The 11,896-nt window shown below is 35.4% G+C and overlaps 1 protein-coding gene and 1 pseudogene across 1 annotated transcript; one reads left to right on the top strand and one right to left on the bottom strand.

The window, feature by feature from the left end:
• The first annotated feature begins 641 nt into the window (after positions 1-641).
• Positions 642-3,322, top strand: LOC147563005 (protein FAR-RED IMPAIRED RESPONSE 1-like; annotated as a pseudogene).
• Positions 3,323-9,679: 6,357 nt separating this feature from the next.
• LOC147563006 (uncharacterized) lies at positions 9,680-10,652 on the bottom strand. Its single transcript, XM_086654346.1, has 2 exons — positions 10,572-10,652; positions 9,680-10,249 (listed from the first exon to the last, which is right to left on the bottom strand). Exons 1-2 carry the CDS (start codon positions 10,650-10,652, stop codon positions 9,680-9,682), a joined length of 651 nt encoding a protein of 216 aa, XP_086510472.1.
• Between the last annotated feature and the right edge of the window lie 1,244 nt (positions 10,653-11,896).

Raw genomic sequence — 11,896 nt, forward strand, 5'->3', positions numbered from 1 at the left:
AACTCCAGAGTATTCTAGAGGACACGACGGTCCACAAACATCCTTAATATTGTGAAGAACTCTAGAATATGAAAGATTCAAGAACATGTTCGAAGGCTCGGAAAGACTCTAAAGTAAACCCCAAAGTTATAGAGAACTCTAGGCATATCTAGTGTGTGGAACGATCTAGAATGTCTTTGTATTCGTGAGTGCCTTCTAAAAGGTGTCCCAAGGTTTATATAAAGAGGAAGGTATAAGTGTACATAACATAAATGTATTTCATTTATTTGTTAAAGGGTATTTTAGACCTTTCGCTTGTAATATTTTGTGTATATAATAGAAGTTGTTGCCCTTCTTTAGGGCATCTTGGCCTTTCCGATTACATGGTATCAAGAGCTACCTAAAATCATTTTAATTCTTCTTGTTTTCAGTGTCTTCTCTATTATCTTCTTCCTTCCTTCTTTTTTCGTTTTTCAATGGCTGAACAACCTCAGATGCAGTCCCCTCCCACCACTGTTCAACAATCTTCCTTCTCTATTATTTTCCCTCTCTCACCAACATTTTAAATCTCATTTCTATCAAACTTGATAAAACTAACTACCTTCTCTGGCGTAGCCAATTACTACCTATTCTCCACAGTCAAGATTTGTTCAAGTTCGTCAATGGCTCCTGTCTCTCCCCCTCCTGAGTTTCTTCCCTCTTCTTCGTCCTTTTCTACTCCCATTCCCAACCCTGATTTCTGTTTTTGGTATCGTATTGACCAAATGTTGTTGTCTTGGATCAATGCCACTCTCACAGAACCTGTTCTTTCTCAAGTTCTTGGTCTCACTACCTCTCAAGCTGTTTGGGAAGCTCTTGAGAGAAATTTTTCTTCTGTCAACTCAGCTAGGTTGATGAACCTCAAACTTCAGCTTCAAACCTGCAAGAAAGGTTCGCAAACCATCTCTGATTATCTCTTACAATAAAAATTAAGACATGAAATTACTTTGAGAATATCATTCAATAATGTGGGTATATTGGATGGCAATTAATTAGAAACATCATAAAAGAGATGGTTTCCAAAAAAAAATTAGTATAACCTTCTATGGAATTTCACGATTTTATTTTCTATTTAATTATAGAGTTTATTTTTTTTTTCAGTATTTTGGAGAATTTCTTTAACTAAAAACTCATAACATGTTTACTTGCACCACAATTTTAACTTTTAACTATACGAAAAATTTATTTCTTCTACTTCTTCACGAAGTCTCACAGTAATTAGCCTCTATTGTAAACAAGTGCTTCCATCTTCGAGAACATGCTTCCATAAAAAGGTACGTTTCTCAATATTAATGAGAACCCCAACATATAGATATTGATATTGATAGTGGGAAAAAAGATCAAATTTACATTACACATGAAACAGATGATGAATTAACTCATATAAACAACGAAGAACATGAAGAATTGGAAAAAGATGTTCAAGAAGAAAAACATGATGATATCCAGAATGAGATAAATGAATTTAGGCCGTATGTTAGCATGAAATTTGAATCTTCTGATGAAGCTTACAACTTCTGTAATCAATATGCATCCAAGATGAGATTTAGTGTCCGAAAGTCTTCAACGTGTAAATCCAACTGCACCAACACAATAATAGGTCGAAAGTATTGTTGTTCACTACAAGGATTGTGTAACTCTACTTTACGTTAAAATTTTAAAGACAAAAAAAAGAATCGTTGTGAGACACGAACGGATTGCAAAGCAATGATTTTTATAAGATTGAGAGCAGAAACTAAATGGGTAGTCTCTCAATTTGTAGAAAAGCACAATCACAATTTTGTGACTCCAAGCAAAAGATATAAACTTCGATCACAAAGAAAGATAACAGAAGGTCAAGGAGTAATGATAAATAACATGCGTTCAACGGGTGTGAAAACAAATCTTATGATGAATTATATGGTGCGTGAAGCTGGAGGTATCCACAATGTTGGATTTACAAATGGGGATGCGAGAAATTTCTTTAATGCATGCAAAGAGGAAAGAAGAACATGTAAAGATCGGCGCAGAAGCTTTACTTGATTATTTTGAACGACAACATATGGAGAACCCGTCATTTTTTTATGCTACTCAAGCTAATTCAGAAGGCCAAATAACAATCTTTTTTGGACTGATGCTAGGTCAAGGATGGATTACCATTACTTTGGAGATGTTGTTTGTTTCGATCCTACATATGGAACGAACAAGTATGACATGCCTTTTGTCCCAATTGTCGGCATCAACCATCATTACCAAACAATATTATTTGGTGGTGCATTAGTATATAATGAATCAGAAGAATCTTTCGTGTGGGTAATGGAAACATGGATGAGATCAATGAACGGTAAACAACCAAAAGTGATTCTTACTGATCAAGAATGTGCTACAGGGAACGTCATTGCGAGAGTATTACCAGGTACGCGACGTCGTTATTGTTCGTGTCATATATGTAGAAATGCAATGAAGAATTTACCTCATAATTATTCATGAACACAAGGGTTTTACTCTTGACTTTAATAATTGTTTGTACGGAAATGAGATAATTGAAGAGTTTCACTCATATTGGGAAGCAGTGTTTAAAATATACAATTTAGAAAACAATAATTGGTTGACAAAGTTATTTAAAAAAAGAAAAAGAAAAACGGGCATCAGTTTATACAAGAGATATATTTTGTGCAGCAATGTATACAACTCAACGTAGTGAAAGTATCAATTCCTTCTTCGATGGGTACTTGAAAAAGAGTTTGCCTTTAGCTGAATTTCTTAAAGAATATGAAAGGGCAATATTAGCTAGAAGAGAAGTGGAAAATGATGAAGACTACGAGACCAATCATAAAACAAGGGCTTTAGGATTTTCAATAAATATTGAGAAACACACAGCAAAAATTTACACAAGAATCATTTTTCAAAAATTTCAAAGTCAACTTTTTGAGGGTATTTCATACCGACATGAATTGGTAAGAAGAGATCGGACAAAATCTAGATATTACGTATGATCACTGTTGACTCTCTTGACATGTCTACAGTTTGTAGTTGCAACTTTTAGAATTTGCAGGTTATTTATGTAGACATATTCTTAAGAACTTTTTAGTTGAAGATGTTCAAAGTATTCTAATCCAGTACATATTAAAGAGATGGACAATATATGCAAAATATGGAGATGAAAAAAGGCAAAGAAGTGAGAGGTGACTTGAATGAAAGTGTTACTATTAGATATAGTAAACTTTGTCAAGAGGAAATTAATATTGCAACTAAAGGTGCAACATCTATTGAATGGTATAAGGTGACAATGAACATATTACATAATGCATTAAACAACATGTGATTGAAAGGTTAGAGGATGTTGCAGGTGATGGACATAGTGGATACAGGTGTTGTGCGGAACTTTTAGGTTTGAACAAAGAAGATGGGTAGGTAATTGTTCGTAAGAAAATGCTTGAGACATTAAAAGAAGATGAAGTTATATTCTCTGAGCATATGGGTTTTGATCGGTACATATTTATCCAAAAAGTACTTGACTATTGTGAAGAATATTGTGGTGAGGGGCATTGGTTTACTTTACCTGATATGGGTTGTTTATTTGCCATTACTTTCAACTGTACTTTGTGTGTGCTATCATAAACTCAAAATGTTACGTATCCACCACTTAGGGGTGGTGTTCTAGAAGAGCCAAAGATTATTGCAGTTGTAATATCCGAGAGGAAAAATCACTTTGTCATGGCAATCTAGTATATTAAAACAGCTCAGTCGGTTATCCAGGGGATAAGTCTGACCCTCTATTTTATTTTAGAGATTTGGTTGGGAACATATCTGACGGATAATATAATTTTTTTTATGTAAATACACTAAAAAAAGAAGGGTATCTATGTAAATCAATCAAAATTGGTTGGAATAACTACCCACATGTTTCTCTCCCTATTTTTTTCTCTTAGAAACTATCAACTTTAGAGTAGAAAATCATGGGGATCTAAATAACTAACTCACTATCCCATATCTTCCTAATTTCTCTTTGAACCGCCTAACTATTTCACTTAAAATTGAAATTAAATCTCTCAATTTTTTTTTATCAAATCTTTTCTGTTAGTGATATTTTCCCTCCCTCCTCTTCAAACACACAGTTATCTCTCCTCTATTGATTTTGGAATATGATTTACAAATTAAGGGAAGTTAAAGTAATTTATATTGTAATTTAAACTTATTTTTCTCCTCCACAAAGGCGTTAGCCAAGAGGGATCTTCCCCGTCCGTAAGACGGGGAAGAACCCTAGTTCTAAAAGAAGATGCTCAAATTCCAAAAATATATAAATGTTGACATCGGTATTGTCTACCTTGTGCATTTGAATGGGCAAATTGGGCTGGACCGAAAAGTGAGGCATGAAATTCTCTAGTAGATTATTAATTTTCTTAAGAATTTTGCAAATACTTTGTCAAATTATGAGTTTAATTTTCAACTAATTTTATTTTATGAACTATATCATTATGGTCTCAAGTTGTTAATTATTTTATCACCAATTTCTATGGTGTTTTTTTTTTCTAATTTATTCAATTTCGACAATTGATCGGGTAAAAAGAAAATTAAAATTGTGGTGCAATTAAGGTGTCATTTGGCAACCAAAAGTAAAAGTATTTTTGCTTGTAGTAGAAGTTCTTTTGCTTTAAAAAAGTAAAAAAAAAAAATTCAAAAGTATATTTGGCAAAAATGTTACTTATAAGTAACAAAAATTAAAAAGTTAGTTTGGTACCACAATTTACTATTGATAATTTTATTTTTCTTTCTCATAGAGATACTTGATTTTAATTGAATTTAGTTATGATTTCCATGATTACTCTTGTATACGAAGTAGTGGTGATATTGGTGGTAGTGGTGATGCCATGAATATGGGGTGTGGTGGTGGTTGAGGTCTGATGGTGTTGGTGGTAGAGGTATGATGGTGGCAGCGGTGGCGGTTGTGATGGAGGTATGGGTGGTGGTGGAGGTATGGTGGTGGTGATGGTGGAAATACGGTGGTGTTAGTGGATAAGGTATGTGAGCCATAGTGACTGAGTTATGGTGGTGGTATGGTGATGCAAGTGGTGGTATGGTGATGTTGGTGGATAAGATATATAGGTGGTAATGTTGGAGGTATGGTGGTGATGGACCGATGGTGAAGGTATCGTGATGGTGGTGGTGGCGCTGGTGGTGGTGGTGGTGGAGCTACGAAGTCGTTGTTGTCGAAGTGCGGTGATGGTGGTGGCGGTGGTGGTGGTGGTGAAGGTACTGATGGGCCTAAAAGGTTACCCTAAAAAGTCTCCACCCGCAAGTATACGGGCGTCAAGTAATAACCCGGTAAGACCGGGATCGATCCTCAAGGATAGAAAGGTAATTCGGATATCGAGAGAGTCTAGCCACCGGTCTAGGTGTCATTCACTATCTCAGACTAAAATAAAAGGTGATAATTTGGTTTTTGGATTGATTTATAAGAAACAACGAAAAGTAAACTAAACTATATAAGGAGAGACGAGAAAGATTCGGGAAAAAAAAGTCGAGCAAGAATGGAATGAGAGGGATACTTTGATCCACAAAGTTGATAGTGACTATTAATAATAATCAATAAGCATGAAAAGTTAGTTAACTTCACCCATTTACTTGGATTGGTCAAGGAACTCTTTGTATAACTCAGATTCTAGTCCATGAACGGTCTAAAAACCCGGAAGATTTCATCATTAAAACTCATTTGTCACATCAAAACATGTATCACGAGTATCCGAATACAAAAGTTAGCTAGACATGGCGATACAAATAATAAATGGGAAGAAAATAAAGAAAGACATGAGTTAAGGTGAGAATCTCCCTATTCCGATGAGGCGCGAGACTAAGATCGACGGGAAATATAAGTGTTCAAGTGCTGTCGATCTCCCTGTAACAGAATGCAGGGGTCCTCTTAACAGTGTAGATTTGGTGTCCCCTCAGGAAAACCAGTATTCCCCTTAGCAACAGAGTCTTCTTCTTCCTTTAGACAAAATCCACCATGAAAGCTTAACTTAAGCTTTCTCTCTCTAGAGTTTTTTAATCCAATCACAAGGCAAACACAAGGGAGTCAAGGCAGAACTAATCCAAACTAAAGTCTTAAACCAATCTCCAAGATCCGGCCAAACCAAAGAGCATGTGATGAAGTCCGGCCAAGGAATGCAAGTCCCGAGCTGCTGTTCCTTTACCTCTCGGTTGCTGCTGTTATGGAGTCCCGTGAAAACCGAGCTTGCTCCTCCTGCTGTGAAGAACACGAGCAGCTGCTGTCCCGATTAGAGATGATGAAGACCCGAGCTGATCCTCCTGCTGTGTTTCCCACCGAGCCTCTTGATTCACAGTCCCGAGCTCTCTAATGTTCTTGCAATGGAGATCCAACCTGCTGCAACAGCAACCCGAGCTCCTTTTATTCGTGATCTCTCTTCTCTGTCCCGTGTTCTCTTTTCAAACCCTAGAAGCCTAATGTGGATGTTTTCCCGGCCGGCCAAGCTTTGGCCGGCGGCTTCTATTCTCCAACTCCCTTTTCTCCCTTTCTCTAACTCTCCAAACCCTAATACTTTGATTCAGAAGATGAAGACCACCCAAATCAGCCTTATTCTTTTCTTTCTTTTTTTTTAGTCTTTCCCTACTAAATTGAAACCTTTGACTTGACTTGACTTGACTTTGACTACTTAATTAGTCTTTGACTTGAATTGAGGTGCTCATAAAATGTCTCTTTGGTCTTCTTCCTTGGACCCTTGGACTTTGGGTTTTGAGTTCCATTTAGAAATCAAGGGGTGCCTTCATAATTGTCTCTACTTCATCTAATTTTCAGAAAAGACAAAAATGACCCTCAACTTCCTTTTTCCATAACTTTTTCGTCCGAACTCCGATTCGACTTCCGTTTTCGCCGCCGGATTCATCATCGACTCCACTTGCCACTTAACCTCTGATCTCTGCTAAAATTACCAAAATACCCCTGGTCTCTCTTTCCTTCCGGTCTCTTCCACATGAGATAAAAAAGTGATAAATGCTCCGTTTTATTCCGAATGAAGCGTCAAACTCCAAATAAGGTACCTACCAAGAAAAACTTATAAATAGTTAGAAATAAAACACGAAAAGAACTAACTCATCGAAGTTAAGCAATCCAAATGTGGCATTTTAACGCCACATCAGGTACCGTGGTGGAGCCACGAGGTGGTTGTTGTCGAGGTTGGTGGTGTATGATTATGGTGGTGGTAGTTGAGGTAAGGTGGTGGGGAGGTGCAATGCATGTGGTGGTGGTGGAAGTAGAATGGTATGGTAGAAGTTTAGTTGTGATAGTGGAGTGGGGATAGAAAAAAAATCGTCAAATAAAATTCACACGCGTCTAAAAAATAAGTTACTTTACTTTGAAGTCAAAAGCTAAAAATTATAACTTTAAAAGAAAGTCAAATTTTAATTTAAATGAAGTCGGTAATTTTTGCGTACTAAACTAACTTTTTGACTTTTCTACTTAAATAAACAAAAAAATAACTTATTTTAGTGTTGTCAAACGACACCTAAACATGTTATAAGTTTTTAGTTAAAGAAATTCTCCAAAATACTGAAAAACAAAAAAAAAGAAACTCTATTATTAAATAGAAAATAAAATCGTGAAATTCCATAAAAGATTATACTAATTTTTTAGAAACAAAAATAAAAATTAAGACATGAAATTACTCGGAAAGAATCATTCAATAATGTGAGTATATTGGATGGCAATTAATTAGAAACATCATGAAAGAAAGGCACCAATTGAGTCTGTGAGTGTGAAAATTAGGGCATTGGTGGCAACTTAGTAAATAATTGGATTTTCATGGACAATAGTTATTAGACTAAATATATATAGAGAAATAAGGGATATGAACTGTATCCCTCCTAAACTTTCAACATCTTACGGTTTCTTAAGTGGATACCTCATTTGGATAAGCGGAATTTTTCTGCAGCTGCTTTTCTTTTAGCGCTTAAAGTTTGAGCGCTTTAAAAAAATTATATTTGATCGTTTGGCAATATTATACAAAAGCACTTTTTGTTACATAAGTTTTTTATGACGCATTTGGCAAATATAAGCTGAAAAGGCTTTTATAGCAATTACATATTAAATGAAATTTCATACATGCTTATAAAATAAATCTATTAAATTAATTGTTTCAATTTAATAAACAACCAAATAAGGAAAATTCGTGACTTAATTATTCTCAATTTGCAGTAACTATATCATTTGCTATAGAATCACAGATAGTGTCCATTTGTATATGGTTTGGCTGATTAATTGGTTGTGAGTCCTCATGGCCTTCTTCATTCTCTTCATCATTATCATCATCATTTTCTACTGTTTTATCATCATATTCTTGCAACAACCAATCATTAGCCATCTCTTCGCGAATGAAGTTGTGGACTGCCATGCAAGCTACAACTATTAATACTTGTGTTTCATAAGGATATGATGGCATCGATTTAAGAATTGGAAATCGCGCCTTTAATACTCCGAAACACCTCTCTATAACACTACGCAATGATGAATGACGATGATTGAACAATTCTTTACGATTTCTTGCTTGACCGCTACGACGAAAATCAGGAAGATGATACCATACACCACGATATGGAGCCATATAGCCGTTCATATTAGGATATCCAGCATCAACCACATAGTATTTACCTAAGACAATATACATTTACTGATAAGATTATGTTGTGAAAAGAAAAATGACAAAGTGAGAAATTACCTGGTGGTGGATGAGGAAAATTTGTTGTAGGGTTATTAGTTGTTTCTAACAAAAATTTACAATCATTAGATGTCCCCTCCCATCCTGCCATTACGAAAGTAAATTTCATGTCAAAAGAACATACTGCCATCACATTTTGTGTGCACTGACCTTTCCTCCCTCTAAAAGGTACTTGTTTTGCCAGAGGGATGTAGGCACTTATGTGTGTCCCATCAATTGCTCCAATGCAATCCTACAATAAAAAAGTAATTTAAAATTCCAGATAATATTAATTATAAACTATTTTACATAAGAGTAATTAAATAATGTTATTACCTTAAAAAATGGCCAATACGTTGAATTATGACGAATATGAGGGGGGACGACATCAAGTGAAGGGGGTTTTATGATCAAAGTTGCAAATTTAGTCATTGCTTTCAAAACAGAATTGAAATGACGACTAATAGTTTCTCCAGAGTGTTGAAAGCGATCGCACATCATTGAGTTTCTCTCGTTATGCCCAATGGTCATGAGAAATATTGCTAGTTGCTCTTCAATGGACACATGTCTGGTGCTCTTCAAAAATCCTTGTTCTCTAAGCGTGTGACATAGTCGTATAAATACATGTTGATCCATTCGCAACAAATCACGACATGGTTGAGGGTGTCCATGTAAGAGTTATAATACGTATGCATGCCCTCTTAAAATAGATTTTCTAACAGGATTCTTAATTATATATGTGTGATTATAATACTCTGCGACACTAGCAACTGCAAGAATAATAACATCTTCTTCGTCTGAATCCATCTTATCTGTCGATGACGAAATAACAAATTAATAGGAAATATATATAATTTCAATAAACAACCAGAAATATAATAGAATATTAAACAATATCAAACGTGAGTTTTAGCAATATATAATAAAGTGTATCTAAAGCGTGTCAATTAAGAATAAATAAATAGCATATTCTAATTGTAGTGTCGCTTTTGCAACCATTCAAATCGAACTCCTGACGGGAGCGACATAAACACTTCCCTCACATCTTTGTCCATGAAGCTCTCTACGGCTGCAAAATACAATCCACTTCCCACTGGTATCGTATCTTCCATTCCGGTTAACGTCTCAATGCATTCTTTAAATGTATATACTTTTTCACTATTCTTAGTCCTGTTTTCAACTGCCTCAACTAATTTTTCCATTGAATTGCTGATCTTAGAGGCTCCAGACAATTTTCTTCGCTTTTTACTTTGTGATGATTGTTTAGTACCACGTTGAGTTTCATTTGTCTCTAACACAACATCGTCATCCGAAGATTGTTGTTGCGTTTCATACGTTTGAGTATCAACCGTAGACCGTGTTTCATGGGGATCTGCATTAATTCGGGTTTCTACTTCTAAATTCTGAAGAAATGATGGCATTACACCAGAATTAGGTGTAAAGGCCATTTCACCAACATCAGTTGTACCACCAAAAAGATAGTCAAGTTCCTTTTCAAATTGTAGTCCGGTATCTCGAAATTGTGAAGCCTTTGGATATGTCTGCGATCGAGATGAATATAAATTAGATTAGAATACAAAATATTAAACATTAAAATAATTATTAATACAATAATTTATCTTGATAAAATCACGCCAGAAATCATCTTCAGCAGATATTGTACGTACTAGCTATCGGATCCCAACCGGAACCTGTCTTGCTAATCAACTTTTTCCATAATTTCCATAATTCTTTTGTGCTATCCCAGTGATTTTTCATTTGTATTTTATCGTATGACTTCTTTGTCTTGGCGAAAAATTTATCGCAAAGATTTTGATACCCTTCTCTGTTCAAGTGTGTACCGGGTCTGTTACCTTGTTGTACTTGTTCTAAACACAAGTAAACAAATGCTTTGTGAAGTTCAGTAGTCCAGTGTGCCCTATTTGCAGTACTAGTTCCCGCCATCTTGAATTGGTAATTAAATTTTGGTAAGTGTTAAAAAATAATAAATCAAATTTATTTTTGTCTAATTGAATTACAAACAAAAAGAACAACAAGTAGACATTATAATTTCAAACTTATTGTGCTTATCCCATCGTATCGATGACTTCAATAAGACCATTGTAGTCAGTACTCATTATTAATAAACGAAAAAACTCTATTGAAACAACCATGTTAGAACAAGTAGGCAATAAATAAGTTCAACACAAAAAAAAAATATGCAGTAAATATATTTTGTATTATACCACTAGAATTTATGTAAATATATTAATGAGATATGGGACACCCCCCCCCCCCTCTCCCATCTTTATCCATCACTGTACTAGTCTAGGTAGTCTATTCCTTTCTCTTAAGAGAAAGAGAAAGAGAGAGAGAGAGAGAGAGAGAGAGAGAGGAAGGAGAGAGAGGCTAAAATCATCACTTTAACTTATGGGTTTATGGGTGTTGTGTATATTTCTCTCTCTTTCTAGCTTGGTTCATCTTCAAAGCTCAGGTCTCTTAAAATCCTTTTTTTTTTTTTTGAGCCAAATACATTACATCATAAAAGAAGTTACATGGTTCAGTTACGAATTACAGTTAAGTAAAACAATAAAGGACCAATATGTAACAAAATTAACAACATAAGGGCTAATCCGCAACATCGACATTAATCATGTAGTAATGCAGAAGCCGCCAAAGAATGTGCCTCTGTATTACAATTTCGTGGACAGAATTTGATGGTGACGTGGGTATTTAGAACCATAACACGTAAGTTGTTAACCACCGTTGAGATTCGCCAAGGTACTTCCAGATCGACGGTTGATATTAGTTCTAGGGCAACCTTTGAGTCTCCTTCAATTATAAAAGCATTGAGACCTAAATCAGCAGCTAGTTCCATCCCTATCTTGAAACCATTAACCTCACTGTCTAGGGCAGAAATCGGCTCAATCCTTCTTGATTTCGTTCCTAAGATGGCTCCATTTGAATCTTTTGCAATAGCAGCACAAGATGCTACCTCTGGTTTGTACGAGCCATCGAAGTTAATTTTTATCTCACCTGTTGGAGGAGGACACCATTGTTGTACCTGCATACTATTGTTAGTAGTTTGAAGATCAATAATGTTAGGTAAATACCTCATAGTTTGCTTCATACGCCACCAACATCGGCTAAGATCAGGGGTTTGGTTACGAAAGTGTTTTTCGTTTCTTTCCTTCCACCATTCCCACATA

The sequence above is a fragment of the Eschscholzia californica genome, unplaced genomic scaffold (genome assembly GCF_041429995.1).
Source record: "Eschscholzia californica isolate CP2 unplaced genomic scaffold, dmEscCali1.0.p SCAF_1, whole genome shotgun sequence".
Lineage (NCBI taxonomy): Eukaryota > Viridiplantae > Streptophyta > Magnoliopsida > Ranunculales > Papaveraceae > Eschscholzia > Eschscholzia californica.

Bases quoted from the DNA above. Each gene is read 5' to 3' on its own strand.
- LOC147563006 (XM_086654346.1), bottom strand. From the start codon at position 10,652: ATGGCGGGAACTAGTACTGCAAATAGGGCACACTGGACTACTGAACTT. The intron at 10,250-10,571 runs GTACAACAAGGT...TCTCGATCGCAG, and splicing joins TTTACTTGTGTTTAGAACAA to ACATATCCAAAGGCTTCACA.